Source organism: Cavia porcellus, unplaced genomic scaffold (assembly GCF_034190915.1).
Source record: "Cavia porcellus strain 051 isolate PalLab524CR breed Dunkin Hartley unplaced genomic scaffold, mCavPor4.1 scaffold_2, whole genome shotgun sequence".
NCBI lineage: Eukaryota > Metazoa > Chordata > Mammalia > Rodentia > Caviidae > Cavia > Cavia porcellus.
Window position 1 is genome coordinate 38823064 of NW_026947485.1, and position 17909 is coordinate 38840972.

Genomic DNA, 17909 nt, shown 5'->3' on the forward strand with positions numbered 1-17909 from the left:
CTAAATATCTAGAAGTTATTTTCTTTAATACCTATGGTATGGGTGAAGTAAAATGAAAATCAGCAACAACCTACATCAGTCTGGGATGCCCAGGGATAAGGGGCCTGATGGGGACACCAAGCTAACAGGTAGGTAAGGTTTTTTGGTGGGGTCAGTAAAGGCCTTCACACTGGACTACACTGAACCCAGTATTTTATTATTTTTTTATTTTGAGACAAGATCTCACAATGTCACCCAGGGTAGGCTCAAACTTACAATTCTTCTGCCTTAGTTTCTTCAGAACGCTGGGATTTCAGGCATGCAATGGGTATTTTATGATATGCCACAAAGACAATGAATGGAGATTAAAATGTTCTTGATTTGTTACTATATAGTTTTTAGACAAAAGTCATTTCCAAACTAGAGCTGTATTGCACATATTCAAGGACTGAATTTGTGGGAGGTCCTGTTTAAGTGGGATTACAAATCTCTGACTGCAAAACTGAAGAACTAAAGCTTTGAAGCCAGGCATGGTAGCATATGACTATGATCCCAGCACTCTGGGGCAGAAAGAACACAAGTTCAAGCCTAGAGCCTGGGCAACTTAATGAGATCTTCTCAAAAACAGGGGAGAAAAGGTTGGAGATGTAGCCCAGTATAAAAGCCCTGGGTTCATTCCTCATTATTGCCAAAACTCAGAGGAAACCAAGTGAAACTTCAAATTCATCACTGTATGGCAACAAATAAATAATGGTATTAGCTCTTTTCCTCTCTGGTTGTTTGGGCTAAACAGCTTTTTAAAAAAGCTGTGATACTATTCATTTGTTCACCTTGACTCCTTCTTTACTTTCTTCTTAAAATGCTCATTTACACTATTTTGAAAATTAAAATTAACCTCCTTTTATTTCAGCCTTTTGAGATGTTCCAAAGCCAACGAAGGCTAAGGCCATGGAGTCCCAGGCTCTGTTCTGATTTGCTGCCTGAAACTCTGTAAGAGCACAGTTGGAAAACAGGTCTGTCCTGCATATGTCCTGATCCCCTTCCTCTCTAAGGGTTTCAGGAGTCCCTTTGCCTTCTTAGCCCTCACCTGCCATCACACAGAGCTGGTCCTGCCCACATCTGCTGTTTACAGTGCAGCAGAGGTGCAGGTGGTCACTAGAGAGCCATGCTTGTTCCAGCTGCACCTGAAATAGAGAAGGCTGGCAGGTAGCAGGCTATAATCACTTTGTTACCACAGGAACAAAGACTAGATTTCTCTGTGTATTTTTACTAAGATGACTTTAAAAAAGGAACTCAACAGCAAGGTTGAAAGGGCAGAGGGTAAAAAGGTCTACTGTGACTCATCCACAGCAAAATTGTCACCAAAGGCTTGCCTTGAGTCTTTATTGTGGGTGACAGTTTCTCTAGTCCAGTCTCAGCTGCTGGATTTGGCTCCTCAACATGGGCAGAAACAGTGACACACTGCTCCCCCAAGACTCACTGTAACATTGGACAATTTGATTGCAAACAGATTTCAACATCTCTTTACCCCTCCTTCACCCACAGTAAAACAGGTTCTCCTTCCTTCGAAGTAAACACTGTAGCCACCTCAGCTGCATCTGAGTTTGTTAACAAGCCCTCAGGGAATACCATTACCCTTGCTGCTTGGGAAATAAGCCTGGTTCTCTCAGCAAAGGGAGTCAGAATGGGCCTCAGATTTTCCACTATCTACATGGCTCCCGGGGCCACTCACACCTCACTGGAACACCCAGGGTGCTGACTGGAAGGCTCAAGGTTTGCTGGTTTTTAATGATGGCCTGTTAGACCCAAAGTCAGTCCCAGAGGTCACCAGAGTAAAGAGAGATTTCACTTGAACCATGGTTTCAGGAAGTTTATCTGGATGTTCCCTCTCAAAGAAAGGAAGGAGCAAGACTGAGCCAACACATAATAAACTGAGTATGACTTTCACTTTACCAAAAAGTAACATGGTTCAGCAGTGAGACAAAGTTTCAATTCCAGGTCACTCAAGAACTCAGCTACCTCTTAGAGAACAGGGGTGTTTGTGTTTTAGTCTTCTGTTGATGATCAATCACAAAATTCTGGTTACTATAGCCTGCAAAATCAGTCACTTTATCTCCATTCTTACATTGGTTCCCAAGCCTTTAAAATGAGGCATCCCTGAACTGCCTCATTCCAGTTGGCACTTTTCAATATAATCAACTATGAATAGATACATCTTGAAATATAACTTAAATGACAATAGCAATAATTCCTTAAGTGCTAAATAGGAGCTGGACACCACAATGAGGGTTTTATGGTCACCATTTCATTGAATCTCTGGGTGATGAGTATATTCTTATAATAATAAGAAAGAAATCCTGGGTCAGGGATTATGTTTTCTAAGACCAAAAGTTAAGTGGTAGAGCTGTGATTCAAACAGAATTTATGTGACCTTGGAAACCTCATCTCAACTCCTACTCTGTACAGTCTCCTACAGTATGCTGTTGGCACATAAACCCATCAATGCTTTTCATCTACACCAATCTGCATACCCACATAAAATGCAGCTGGTTGCTGTATTCTGGGGGAGGTGATTTCCCTCTCTCAACTTGTACAGTGTTCATAATCTGCACTACACAATTCAGTAGGGAATTACATTCTTATATTGTTTGATAGGTGTTTTACTGAATGAAACCAGCCTCTCCACTAAGAGCATGATTTCTCCAGCAGCACCGATTATCTGCTGAAACACTCTCCCAAGCTTTCTTGTGTCAGAGTTCAGGGACTAATGCCCAACAGGCATAACAACAGCAGCCCTTACTGCACATCAAGCACTGGTCAAAGTGTCTCACATGTACCATGGCCAGGCAGGTACAGTTACTGCATCCATTTTACAGACAAGGAAAGTGTGGGTATTGAGACTTCAAATAAACTGCCCAAGGTCCATCAGTTAGTAAGTGACAGGGCTGGGCTTCAAGCTTAGCTCCAATGTCCACCCTCCACCATAATCAAAATGCCTGGATTGTTTGAAGATAAAATTGTGTCACAAAGAATGATATGGGGATAATCTTTCCTATCAACAAGCAATATAAAGAGTTTAGAAGAAAACAATACAATTCCATTTTGAAATCCACCCCCAATGGGGTATCCCATTCTGCAGCTCACTCTCTAAACAATACTGTAGAAAAAAAGTTCAATTTTTCTTTGTAAGTGCTTACTATAAATCAACCTACACTATCTTACAGGTGAAGAGTATTAATTCCAACTGCCACTGGACAGGCTGAGGAGCAGTACCTCTCTGCAAGTCAGACCCGAGACCCTCATCTGCCCTGCCCCTGCCTCCACCTGTTGAGCGCCATGGTGACGGTGGCTCCCTGCTGCATCTCCTGAGAAGCTGCCACTGCGGCCTCTGCCAAGGATGCCACCGCCTGGGTGGCCTCTGATGCCTGCGTTGTCTGGATGGTCATCTCACCTCCCTGTAATGTAGCCCAGTTTTGTTCCACCTGAAGTAGAAAGGACAAGACAGTCAAAACCCAGAGCCACAAGAGATATGCATCGGAGGGGGGGTTTGAGGGGGGGCTGTTACCAGGGATCGAACTCACGACAGCGCACTTGCCAGGCAGGCGCTTATGCTGCTGTGCTAAATCCCCACCCCAAGCGTTATGATTGTAAAAACAGTAATCTTTTTTTTACATCTTTATAATAAATTGCCATGCTTTTAGCCAAATAAATGCAAACTTTTATATCAATATGACATATGGTTCACAGACAGCATTTATATTATGCTACAGTTTGTGTAAAAAGGAGAGTAGCAGAATCTATACTTGAATTTGCTTATATTTGAATAAAGGAAATTCTGGGAGCCACACACACACAAATCCACTGAAAATATTTCCTTGGAGGTGGATGGGAGACAGAAAGTAAACTTTCAACTGTATACTTTTAATGTATTATTGATTAAAAATTAAGGTTATGGGCCAGGGATTTAGCTTAGAGGCTCAAATGCTTGCCTGGCAAGTGCAATGTCATGAGTTCAATCCTTGGTACCGAAAAAAGAGGTTAAATTTTTAATAGACAATACATATAACTGCTTTTGCAGCAAAAAATAAAGTATGTGAAATAATGTATGTGTTGATTTAGACACTCCACAATGTATATGTATTTTGAAACATTGTTAGACATGATAAATCAAACTTCACCTCGCTGCCCACCGTTACCCATTTTCTTGTATTTGCAGAGGTATTTTCTCTATATATGCAAACACGTTCATGCACGTGCCTTGTTTTCCCCTTTCTATTCCTTTTATTTAACAATAAAAATGTTAGCAAAATCTACATATCTTTTATATTTTGCTCCACTCCACAAATAATATGCCTCTGAAATGATTCCACTTTAGAACCCAGGAAACTGTTTCATTCATTCCTGATCCATAATAATTGCTACAGAGCATTGCATTATATAGAAACACCATGACTGACTTACCAGCCATTTTTAATGGGCACGAAGGTATGTCTTAGTTTTTTGCTATTACCAACAACACTGTGTGGAAATATCCTTACATACCACTTTGTACAGCATATGTAAATCTACCTATTTGTGGGATAAACTGCTAAAGGCAGAACTGTAAATCAGTTATTTTGTATTTTGATTTCTGATGGAAACTGTCAAATTCAGCAAATTTCTTTCCCTCCAGTGCAGGGGTGTAAAACCAGAGACTTACATATGTTGGGCAGGAGCTCCACAACTGAGCCACATTTCCAGCCCAATAAATATAAATATAAATATAAATATAAATATAAATATAAATATAAATATAAATATTTTTAGATGGTGCTAGGGATTGAACCCAGAGGCATATGTTTTATATATTCATAGGGTGTAAGTATGTGTAGTGTGTGTGTGTGTGTGTGTGTGTGTGTGTGTGTGTGTAGCAAAAAATTCTTTCTTTTTAGTGGATGAGGAATTATGAAGAAACTAAAATAAAAATCTAAACTTTCTGGTAATAAGAGTAAATGAGAAGCCAGCTTTGTCACAGCTAGCATAGTGTTTTTCAACTCTGAGGCCATTAACAGTTTGGGCCTGACCACTATTGTGGGGTGTTGTCCTCTATATCACAGGGTACCTATTAGATGTCATGGCACTTCTGTAGGTCTGATAATCAAAAATACCTCCATATATTTCACCAAGTGTAGTGGTACATGCCTGTAGTCCCAGAACTCAGAGGCCGAGACAGTAAGATGGCTGAGAGTTTGAGGCCAGCCTTGAGCTACATTGTGATTTAAATACCAGCCTGAACTTCATAGTGAGACCCTGTCTCAAAAAAAATCAAAAAACCAAAAAAATCTCTGGATATTAATGCTCTTTTTGACACTAGGTTGAGAAACACCAGATTTCTTACTTCTAGATACCCATATCTAGCTACTTCAACCCATTTTGCCCAGTGACCATTGCCTGATTAATTATTGCCACTCAAAAACAAAATGCGGTGAGGTAGTATGGGCAGTTTTTATTCAGATGTATGGAAGTAATAAACGTGCTTGGGTCTGATACCTTTCTGGCCCTTAGGATGTTAGTAGTGCTTCCTGGGGTTCTATTGCCCCTGCTTCACAATGCCAGGCCCAGTGAATGCTTATCTTGCAACTGCCTACTACTGTGTCCCAAAGAAAGTGCCAAAAGTTCCTGGAGAGATGTTTAAAATACCTCTTGTTTTGGTTCTGTTATCATCCTAAGATTATAATGCTTCTCAGAATGTTTCTCAAAAGCCTTCCGGAGAACTAGACATTATATTGAGCTTCCGTAGTACATGTCTTGGGTTTTCCTAAGAATAGGACAGGGCCAGCAAGTTTTCACTCTGCTGAGGTTCTGAGAGCTCCAAAGTGATCTATCTACTCAGGAACTTCCTACACCCTGGATTCCCAAGGTATGAGCTCACTTCTCCAATAAGCTTTGTTGCCAACAATGCCACTTTTGACAGCAAGCTACACTATCAATTTTTGGATGGCCAGGGATTCCACTCAAAAACAAAAAAACGAAGGAGTAGGATCACCATGAGTTCTAAGCCAGCCTGAGTTCACCGTGAGCTCAAAGCCAGCCTGACCTTGTCTCAAACAAAAAAACCAGAAACAGCTGCTGAAGCTGGCAGCATCATCACATACTGCCACTGGGGCAGTCTTCCTCTTTCCTGACCCAGCGTCACTTGTAGCAGTCACACTATTGCTCTCTCCTGAGCTTGCTTGGCCCAGCGCAGTTCCCAAGTCCCCATACTTCAGTGGCAAGAATTCAGCATAGGTACCTTTCACCAGAAATGCAGCTGTAACTGAAATTATATGGCATAACATTAATGGAGATGATGGTAGATGGTGGAAGAAAACTGGAAGAAATAGGAATGGGAATATAGCAGGTGATAGATAAATTAGATTCCGTTCTTTCATCTATTTAGCATTTCCTATTTTGGAATTTCAACATCTTTGTTGTGTTGCTTGAGCTCCTGTTGCTTTTAATTCCAACTGATGGGAGCTAGTATGTGGTTACCTATGTCACCATGTCCCAAAAAAGGAGCCACATGGACAGAGGTAGTAGTTGAAGAGGTCTATTAAATTCTCAGTATTTCTCAGGGAGTCACTACAGAGGCCCTTCCAATTAGTTAGAGAGAGCACGAGGCCATTTCAGTGCATGGAATTTGCCTCTTCCTTAGAACACAGCTCCCGTCTCTGAACCGTTTGGTTTCTTAGCTATTCGTGTCCCCTGAGTTCAGTGCTACTCCCTTCAGGAAGTGTTTCCTGAGACAATACCACATCCATATAGTCCAAGACTGGGGCCTCTCTTTTCTGGGTCCTGCAGTAGTATCCAGGGCTTGCTGCTAGACCTTTAGCTTACTGCCTTCTCTGTGAGGTTTCTTTCCCCACCACTTGCCTGTGTGCTTCTTCTAGGCAAGGCAGGCTTTATGATCTTGTGTCTAAATAGTTATAGTGCCTGGCTTGGGGTGCCACAAGCATTTGCTTCATGGATAGAATATTATTTCTTTATTTACATTTTCCTATTTGTTATTCAGCCTATGTATACTTCAACTAAACTGATATTCATTTTTTAAAAAGCCACCACCAGGGCTATAGCTCAGCAGCACAGCACCTGCCCAGTAAGCTTGAGGCCCTTAGTTGAATCTCCAGGATCAAAAAATAAATTAAGATAAAATAAAGTAAAGTAACCCACCCAAATGACTTGTGCTATTTCAAAACTGTTACATGTGTGATAAGTTCTGATAATAGTTTCTGTCTCTAATGTATCTATAGTTTGGTATTTTATTTCTTCCAGCAAAATCACATAGCATTATCATCAGCTATTATTTTGGTTTTTCTGGCACTCAATGCACTTAATACCACCTCTTGGTCCTATCAGATGACAAACAAGTTTTCATATTATCTGCATTTAACAATATGTCATAAAAATGAAAACTAGTGAGTGAATTAATTATTTTTGTCTTGCTACCCATACTGATCTTAAACTTGTGAGCTCAAGTGATCCTCCCTCTTTAATATCACACATAGCTAAGGTACATTTTAAAGTTAACACACACAAATTACTCCATATTTTTTTAGAAACATCTTTCATTGTTTAATTCTAAATGTCTATGTAATTTGTACTTGTCCCTAATTAACTTTAAACTGCTTCAGACTACATTTTTTTCTTTATAATTTAGGTTACTGCATACTTTCTGCATACCAACCCTCACATGATCCTTCTCATAGAAAAGGATTAGATAGATAACCTGGTTTCTCTTTTTTCCTTTTTTTTGGTACTGGGAATTGAACTCAGGATCTTGCACTTGCCAGGCAGGAGCTTATGTGACTGAGCTATTTCCCCAGCCCAAAAATCTGTTTTCTAGTGTATTATACAAAATGTTATATTGCAAATGTAAAACACTAAGTTCCTACTAGTTGGATTTTGGCGACAGTGGTCCCTGAATTTTAATGTTAGAATGCACACAGAAGGCATAATTCCCTAAACTGTCATGGTGTGATGTTGAAAAGGTTTAAATAACATAATCCTACCCATATAAAGGCTATCTTTATCTTCTAGATTCTAAGTTCTCCCTTGCTCATTCATTTGGGATTTAAATAGATGGAGGCAGGATACTTTCTCTTACCTCTCCATCAGCCACAGCAGAGTAATTCACCTGCGCCACAGTGACTGTGGTTGGCAATTCTGAAGCATCGGCCAGTGTGGCTACTGTTGCCCCTGTACCAACCTGAGGAGAATCATGAAAAGTGGTCAGTATCTGGGGATGGGTCTCTGCCTTGCCTTACTCAGAACCTAAGAGTCACTGAACACCAAATTCAGCATAGATAGAAGATGATACACCTAGTGATGTCAAATGAGTTACTGAACACTGACACAAGTTTCAGAATTTTTTTTTTTTTTTTTTGTCTTTTTCCTTTTTATCGGTACTGGGGATTGAACTCATGACTGCCTGCTTTCAAGGCAGGCACTTATGCCGCTGAGCTAAACCCCCAGTCCCCAAGTTTCAGAATTTTACTTCACCCAACAAAACAATACTAAAGAGCCAATCAACCAATTTCCTACTCTTATCCCCACCTAAACTTTAGAGGTTCTTTATCTGTCAAGAAATTATTTCATCTTAAGCCGGGCGTGGTGGCTCACACCTGTAATCCCAGCACTCGGGAGGCTGAGGCAGGAGGCAACCAAGGCTACAAAGAGAGCTCAAGACCTGCCTGAACTGCACAGCCAAGACCCTGTTTTAAAAAGACAAAAAAAAAAAAAATTTATTTCATCGCAGTAAACATAATTTAAATTTTCTTTGCGTGTGTTTATTTTTTTGTTTGTTTGTTTGAGACAGGGTCTCTGTATGTATGCTAGGCTGGCTCAAACTTGCAGAAGTTCTCCTGTCTCAGCCTCCCAAATGCTGGGATTACTGGCATGTGCAGCTACATTGAGCTAGAAGTAATTCCCAGGCCACTGACAAAGAAACAGTAAAAAAGAAACTTTTTAAAAGCATGCTGCAGTTGGGCATAATAGCACATACCTGTAATCCCAGTACTTGGGAGGCTGAGACAAAGGATCACCACATGTTCGAAGCCAGTCTGGGCTACATGGTGAGTTCAAAGCTAGCCTCTCAGTAGTGTTTTGAAAATGTCCGGAAAAGCTGCTCATAGTTTTGAATTAACTAAAATGCACGTAATTTACAAAATTGTTCAAGAGTTAGTTTTATGTGAGGAACGAGGGAGCTGTAGGAAGCTCATACAGGACAGCTTTCTCCAATGTGAGGTGAGAATCCTGTTTATGGTCCACAGAAATCATGAAGTTTACTCACCTGAATAAGTGAGACGGTGCCATCAGGGTTGCTAAAGGTCTGCACTACCGTCTGGGATGGGACAAGATGGGCTATACTGTGGGTAGTGGTGGCTTGTGTTTGAGTTTGCTGATCTTCGAAAGCATACAAGAGATCTTCCCGCCCATGCTGTTTATAACAGTTTTTAACTATGGTCCGTAGTGCCTGGGTCCATGAAACCTATCACCAAAAGACCAGAAAAGCATATTACGTCACAAAGACTTAGTCCTACTATGGAATAACCCACTGCCTACTTATCAAATGAAATCAAACCATACATCAAATAAACTCTCTCAGGATTATTTCCCACAGACTGATTCTGGCACAAAGAAACTGAGAATCAAGTAGTAAAAAAGGATTCCTATTTTTTCCTTCCTGATCAACATTTGGCTTAGTTTTGGGGTTTTATATTCTATTCCAATCTGATGTCAAACTTAAGTTTCTCAATAAAGAAGATTACTCTGGCCAAGAATTATATAACATACTTCCAGCCAAATAAAAACATAAAAGTAAAGGATGCTACCTAGTTTAGTCTTTCTTTTCAAAGTTTACTTATTAGCAGCACTCACTTAGTAGATGTATCTCTCTAATACCGTATTTATATTTTTGGACAGTGATTCTTACCAATCAGAAATAAGGATATTTCAAGTCTTAAAGTGATGAACACTTTCACTTTAAGTTCCTTTGGTTTTTCACAAGCTCTTATAAAATTAAAGCTGCTCCAAAAAGCAACTAGGAAGACAAAGTGCAAATTCATAGGCCTAACCTGGTCTTCTGTCTATGGTAATGGAGTGATGATGGGGAAAGGCTATAACTGAGAACATTAAACATTTTGGGAGAAAAGCTGGACTGTTACACAAATATTTTCAGTCTTTTTTAGTACAAGAAGCAACTGATTCAGAATAGAATAGCAACAGATGAGGCAACTGATTCAGAATAGAAAAGCAACAGATGACACAGATGAGTGGAACCTCACCCTCTGCTTCTGCTCTTCTGTGCGGACGTCACTCCGGACATTTGCCCACGGGATGTCTTCAGGCCACCAGATGGGCTTGCAGCTTTCTTTCCCCCATCCTGGTTTTCCCCGACCTGTAGAGTACTTGAGCATCTCTGGGATAAATGCCCGAAGCTGGGCCTAGAAGGGAAGAGGGTGACATCGGTATTCATGAAATACTGATGAAGTAAGAGATGGGGGGTATTCATGTCCCATACCAAATTCTAAGATATGAAAAGGACCGTCCTTCTGCTGGGTCCCAGAGAACTCCCAGTGTGACAGCTGAGAACCCATTGTCTTTCTCAGCCCGCTGTCTTCCTTAGCTTACTAGAGCTCCAGGGATAATGAAGAAGTGTACATACATTGTTAATGGGCGCCTTTAGCTACATGTTGTAGACTTGCTCCCACAAGATTAAGAATACCCCCAGGTTTGATTTCTGCCTTCAAAGGTATTATTGGCCCTAGAGTGTATTTCCTTTCTATAGTTTCCTTGTATTAGAGGTGTCCAGGTCAAGGTGTTGTCAACACTGCTCTGGATGTGGTAACCAATGCAATTAGAGAAGAGTGGAATAGGAGGTGAAGAGCAGGTCACATTATCATTAGTTGTAGATGAAATGACTGTTTCTGGCAAACCCCAGACAATCAAATGAAAACTGCGACCGAAAAAAAGGAAAGAAAGAAAGAAAGACTGCTGCAAACAACTAGACAATTCAGTAAGAGAGACAATTACAGAATATATAAAAAATATTTTCTTTCTTTGTTTTTTGAGACAGTGTCTCACTATGTAGTTCAGATTGACCTTGAACTATATAGCCTTGGCTGACCTCAAACCCACAGTAATCCTCTTGCCTCAGCCTCCCAAATGCTGGTATTACAGGTGTGCCACCTTGCCTGGTCAGATATTTTCTACCTAATAAAATGGGGGGAAACCCTTAGTACTATTCCAGAACGTTTCTAATAAGCTAGGCCATTGTTCATGAGACTTACCTCAAGATAGAGGTAAATTTCTATGATTTTAAGTGCATTATAGACTTCATTTAGATTATTTTTCAAAGCAAATCTAGACCAAACAGGTTTTAAACAGAGTATACTGTCATTCTTCTTATATTTCCTGGTATAGTGACTATGTTCTGAGTGTATGCCTGGGCCAGCTACTTTACAAATACTCTTCACCACTGACAATAATTTTTGCAAGAAAAGCAGTTCATTAGGTTATAATCTTAGAACTCCTCTTAGACTACTGCTCTTATTTTAACCTGGTGTTCTATAACACCACTACACAGAGAAGCAGTATCCTGCATCCACCAAGGACAATCTGCTCTGCCTCTGTAGCACAAAACCATAAAAGGAGCTGTTTAGAAAATGAGACAGACTCAAGGACCCAGTGCTCACTCCTTCCTTCCCTTCTGTCTATCTAAAAGGAATATTTAGAATAAAAAAAGGAAAGGAATACTTGATTCATAAAAGGAACATGGCAATACTTTCAAATTGAAGATCTTATCCAACCATCGAGTGTTCTTAAAATTCTTATTACAATAAATACTGAATATTATTTTACCTTAAGATAGAACAAATTGTTACATAATAGGGAACCATGAACCCAGATTAGTAATATTTACGCAATAAAGATAGGTCTGGTTGACAGTATTTACACTGAAGTCTGACTTTATCCCTCTAAGTCCTCTCTTGCAGACAGGCTCCTGCCTGCAGGACACAATATAATATACTCTACATAGGTTGACTCTGCTGCATCAAGCATCAGGCTAATAGAAATGTATCCATTTGCAAACCCTGGCTATCAGCTGACTCATGAGGTCATTTTCCCAGTTATTTTAAGAAAGTGCATCTCAAAGTCATTTCTCCCTTCTTGGGAGGTGTCTTTCTATTCTCCAATATAAAGGGCTTAATACAGACAGTATTCTTATTTTTTGAAGATTCTGTTATGTAGCCAAAACCTTGAATTTATGACCCTCCTGCCTTCTGAAAACTGGGATTATATGCATACATCATTACAGCCAGCTAGAGGCTACTTCTATTGAGTCAATTCTATCAACATCAACAGAGTTGAACTCTCTTTAAATCTTAATTTTCTCGTCTGTAAAACAGTAATGATAATGGCAAACATACAGGGTCAATTGAGAGAGTTACTGATAGCAATTATTGATGTATAGTTACACTGAATTAGCAGCAGTTTTATTTTCACTTCAGTCATTGGCCATCTTTTCTCAACAACTCCTACAGCAGGCTTTTTGTCATAAAATTTGAAAGCTTAGTTTGCAAATACTTTTTTTTTTTTTTATTGGTACCGGGGATCGAACTCACGACCGCCTGCTTACAAGGCAGGTGCTTATGCCGCTGAGCTAAATCCCTAGCCCTCTTTGCATATACTGTTTTTTTTTTTTGTTTTTTTTAAATCAGTATTAGGGATCGAACTCACAACTGCCTGCTTGCAAAGCAGGTGTTTATGCCACTGAGCTAAATCCCCAGCCCGTTTGCATATACTTTTATGGGGACTATTTATCCCCATACCTCCAAGCACTGGGGATTGAACCGAGGGCCTTTGCACTGAATTATATTCTCCATCTTTTTTATTTATATTATGACATTTATTTTATGATCATTTGCTGAATTGCTCAGGCTGGGCTTGAAACCATGATCCTCCTGCTTCAGCCTCTGATTGCTAGAATTAATTATAGGCATGCACTACCACATCTACCTGGAATGATTATTATTACACAGATGTATTAAAGTTAATTGGCAACTAATAATTCTGATTTTATAGGAGTAACAAGCTATTCACCTAATCTACTGAAAAAAAATATATAACTGTTCCAAATGCATAAGATTCAGTAACATAGCTCTAATCCAATACATTGTAACTATTTGACAAAAAGGTAAGTGAGGCTTTATCTTCCTTTTTCTTTTAAACACATATTTATTTTATGGAGCTGGACACTGAACTCTTTTTTGCTCTGAGCTACATCTTCAGCCCTCTGTTTTTAATTTTGAGACAAGGTCTTGCTAAACTGCTTAGACAAGGGTTTGAACTTGCAATTCTTTGTCTCTATCTCACTTCAACAGGGTTGGGATTATGGGCAGGCACTTACCATATCTGGTTAATATTTTATCTTAAATCAAAGAAATGGTACCATTCAAAAGAAATAGCTAATTTCTAGAAATGGTTTTCTGATACTGAAGATACTGTAACTTTCAAGTGACAAATATAGTCATTCTTAGTTTTTCAAGATGAATAAAGCAGAATGATGCAGAGGCAGGAAAGGAATGAATTCAGGGTTGAGAATGAGAGAGAATCAAGTGTAGTGATGCACACCTGTAATACTAGCACTTGAGAGGCTGAGGCAGGAGGATCCCTGCAAGACTAAGTCTGGGCAACATGAACTCAAGACCAGCTTGAATTACATAGTGAGACTGTCTTAAAAATGAGAGAGACAGAGAGAGAGAGAGAGAGAGAGAAGAGAGGGCAGAGAAAAAATAAAGAAGAATAAAGAGAGGGCAGAGAAAAGGAAGAGAGAGGGAGAGGGAAAGGTAGACAGAACAAGAATGAATAAATATGAATCAGAAATAAAGAATGCTAGAACCAAGAAGGAACCCAACTGACCCTCTGGGCCAAATCCTTACATTAAGGAAGCAATGCCAACTACATATAAGTAAATAATAATGAAAATCGTCAGAAAACGTTACTCAAGTGTCACCATAAGTAGAGAAAGGAAAGTATAGTAAATGTGTCAAATTTGTCAATTTGTTAGAAACCTCTGGATAAGAAATGTTTCACACTCTCAGAAAGAAGATCCTAGGGCTAACATGAAAGACAGGAGAAACAGAAGCAATATAATGGGGAGGGAACTTCCTCAGGGAAAATCTAACAAGCTAAAAAATGGAATTAGAGTGAATTAGCTGCTGGTGTGCAAGTTCTAGTTCAGAGGCAGATCTTAACTTTTCAAACTCTCAATTACCAAGTATACAAAGTTTGTCATTGTATTAAAAGAAGAGTTAATGGAAATTTTTTTCTGGTAGTTCATTTTTCAAGTTTATACATTTGGTGGATAGATTTTTTTTTTGTGGTGGGGTTACTGCACGCTTGCAAGGCAGGCGTTCATGTCGCTGAGCTAAATCCCCAGCTGGTGGATAGATTTTTTTAAAAAGCTTTTAATGCATAGAGACAATTTGACTTCATTAAAAAAGATAACTTTCAACAGAGGATTTTTAGAATGTCTCAGATACATACTAAGGCCAAAGAAACTACTACAAGGAAATTAGCTGTCCAGTAGAGAAAGTGTTAAGTGAGTCCTTTCCAGAATTCAGTACTGTGTCCTCATTATCACTTGGATTAATTACTGGTCCTAGAGAGTTTTGGAAACCAAAGCTTCTCAGTGTGCTTGTTAAGGAAGGTTTGTCTTTAATCCACAGGGAGACAATCAATGGGATCAGCAAAGGTAAAGCCTAACCTCTCAGACTCTTTTTTAATTGGGCTGAAATAAGCTTTCCTGGCTGCTCTCATTCTGATTTAGGACTGGGCCTAAATTGCCTCAGTTGTTCAGTAAGCTCACCCTAAACTAGTAAAGTAGAAAATATTACTTTTCCAGCACACAAGCAATAAAGAAAAGGACAACAACCTTATGTCACTGGCAATTAAAGGTAAAGGTTATGTGGAAATCATACACAGCTTTAAAATAAAAGATCTTCCAAAACTCTGAGAAGACTAATCCATGGGCTAGCGATGTAGCTCAGTGGTACAGCACTTGCCTAGCATGTGCAAGGACCCAGGTTTGCTCTCCAGTACTGCATATGTACCACATACAAAAGACTTTATCTATCTAAAATGAAACAATAATTCTTACTACACTTAATTCTTTGCTGCCCAACAATTTTTTTTTTCCCCAACAACTTTTTTATCCTTAAACATTTCTGAACACTTCTCTCATTCTCCTTATCTTTGGTTTGCATGAATTTGAGTTCAGGGATTTATTTTGAGGTAAACTATATATGTGTAGATTTTATGCAAATACTACGGCATTTTATATAAGGAACTTAACACATACTCACTGGCTTGAATCACCAGTGGTATGCAGGCGACTGTCCATTTAGGCTCAATTACCATCTAAAGGACTTTCAAATCAAGTATCTCCCAATTCCACAGATACTGAAGAGGTCAGAGAAAGATGAAGTCAGACCACCAACAATGTTTGTATTATGTATCCATAGATTCAAGCAACCACAGATCAAACATATTCAGAGGAAAAAAATTTCACCTGTATTAAACATGCACAGGGTGGGGGATTTAGTTCAGCAATTCAAGCGCTTGCTTGGTAAGGTCAAGGTCATGAATTCAATCCCCAATACAAAAAACAACAACAACAACAACAAAAAACCTCTTCTGCTCCAGTCTGCCATGGAGTGTGCTTGCCTCCGAGTCAAACCATGTCTTCTCACAAGATTTTCAGAATCAAACAATTCTGGGCCAAGAAGCAAAAGCAGAATCGCCCCATTCCACAATGGGTTCGGATGAAGACTGGTAATAAAATCGGTACAACTCCTGGAGGAGACACTAGAGGAGGACCAAGCTGGGACTCTAAGGAATTGCATGTAAGCTGCAGATTGCACACAAGGTCTCAAAATACTTTTCTTTTTTGTCTTTTTTGTTTTTATCGGTACCAGGGATCGAACTCACGACGGCACACTTGCAAGGCAGGCGCTTATGCCGCTGAGCTAAATCCCCAGCCCCTCAAAATACTTTTCAATACTAGTGATTACAATGTGATAAGCACCAACGGGTCAACAATAAATATTTGAAACCTTTAAGAAAAAACATGCAAAGACTTATTATGACTATCTAAATAATAAAGTCTAATATCAACTTACTCAGTATTTAAATAGCAATTACAGTATTAGATATTATTAAGCAATGTTGAGATGATTTATAGCATATGAGAGTATGTGTGCACATTTTATGCAAATACTATGGCATTTAATATAAGGAACGTAACACATTCTCACTGGCTTGAACCAACAGTGACATGACTGTCCTATCAGGCAACTTTTACCACGCAATGGGACTGTACCATGCTGCTAGATGGGACAGTTATGCATGTATCACCCATGATTCAGGGCCTTTCCGCAGCAAGATATATGAAGTACGACCTCAGCATGTGGTGTTAAACAACTACAGATTTGGGGATCTGCAAGAGATTATGGAACAAATCCTTCACAGATACTGACAGGCAAATCTACAACACATTTAAAGAGAATGCAGTGGAAATCAAACCATGTTGAAAGGTTAAGATTTCTATTGCCGGAACTGGGGATTTAGCTCAGAGGCATAAGCACCTGCCTTGCAAGCAGGCAGTCATGAGTTCGATCCTGGTACTGATAAAAAAAAAATTAATTAAGTAAAATTAAAATTAAAAAAAGATTTCTATTGTCTACAGGAAAACAAGAATGTGGCAGGAAAGGAAAACTGGAAATTTTTGATTATGTTACTGTAACCTTCATTTAAACTTATGTACTTTCAGGTTGACAGACCCCGTTATGCCCACATAGGTATTTAAAAAGCATTAAAAAGCAAAAGCAAAATGATTTGCTCACTCTCTAGACTTACCCATATCACTAATCTCTGTTCAAAGAGATGATGAAGGTACCATCCCACTAGAAGCATTGTTCCCTGCAACTGTCAACAGAAACACTGGCTTCTCTCAATCTCATTTTCCCCAAAAACACATTCTACAGGAAATGTAGAAAGAGGAACTGGGAGAAAAGTTAAGTGCAAATTGGAATGATTTCAGGGCCAGCAGATGGAGTCACTTGGTGTTGATGGAGTCTTACCATCTTGTCCATGCTGGTCACTTGGGTCTGTCAACTTGAAAGGCTCATTTAAAGACTTCATCAGAACGCTCTCAGGCCACAAAGTCTGTTTCTTTTTTTCCTACTCCCCTAGCCTGTCAAAGTGTCAAAATGCTTTTAAAGCCCTACTGTCTTTGTGCAAGTCTCAGACTGGTCAGTTTCTGTTAGCTTCTCCTAGTTGTACTTTTTCTACCTAAATGCCCCTTGTACACATGAAGGCAAAGGTGTCTGTGCTGTCCAGCCTCCCTCATCAGTCCTCTGTTCAGCACAGAAGCCTGATGAACGGTTCTTCCTTATGGTTCAGAGTCTATGTGTTTACCTGAATATATGCTAGAAAGGAACAGTTGTGTGTGACTAAAGAGAAATACAACCTGTATCATATTGCACGTGTTTTACAACTTGCTTTTTCTATGCAATATTGCCTATCACAGAGACTTTTTCATGGTAGTACAATTATAATCATCACATTTTGTCTAACAGTTGCCTAGTACCTACAGTAAAGATTTTCCATTTTAATATTCCCCTACTGGTAAACACTTATGTTGTTCATATTTTTTTTGTGTGGGTGTGCTTACAGTGCTTATGCATGCTACTTTATGCACAAGTGGATTTGCTGCTTAAATAGAAGGCATGTGCATTCAACATTTCAACAGATACTGTCAAGCTGTCCTCTAGAAAGATTGCCAGTCTCACTCTCAACAACAGTGCAGGATAATACCTATTTTTTCACATACCTCCCTTTTGTAAAAATTA

At 39.4% G+C, this 17909-nt stretch overlaps 2 protein-coding genes across 12 annotated transcripts in view; one reads left to right on the top strand and one right to left on the bottom strand.

Annotated features, from left to right (window-relative positions):
- The window catches only part of Nrf1 (nuclear respiratory factor 1), a 145370-nt gene that overhangs the window by 32820 nt on the left and 94641 nt on the right, over nt 1-17909 (bottom strand). For 10 of the 11 annotated variants that reach the window (XM_063240758.1, XM_063240746.1, XM_063240756.1 and 7 more), the window contains 4 exons: nt 10281-10439; nt 9287-9484; nt 8102-8203; nt 3304-3461 (listed from right to left, as the gene is read on the bottom strand). In XM_063240758.1, coding sequence (XP_063096828.1) covers nt 3304-3461; nt 8102-8203; nt 9287-9484; nt 10281-10439 — 617 coding nt within the window. Of the gene's footprint in view, nt 1-1066; nt 1164-3303; nt 3462-8101; nt 8204-9286; nt 9485-10280; nt 10440-17909 lie in introns of all 11 variants that reach the window. The other variant, XM_063240764.1, reaches the window with a different exon arrangement.
- On the top strand, nt 15738-15892 carry LOC100733905 (large ribosomal subunit protein eL39-like). Its single transcript, XM_063240815.1, is given in 2 exon segments — nt 15738-15837; nt 15840-15892. Coding segments are annotated over 2 exon segments (153 nt in total).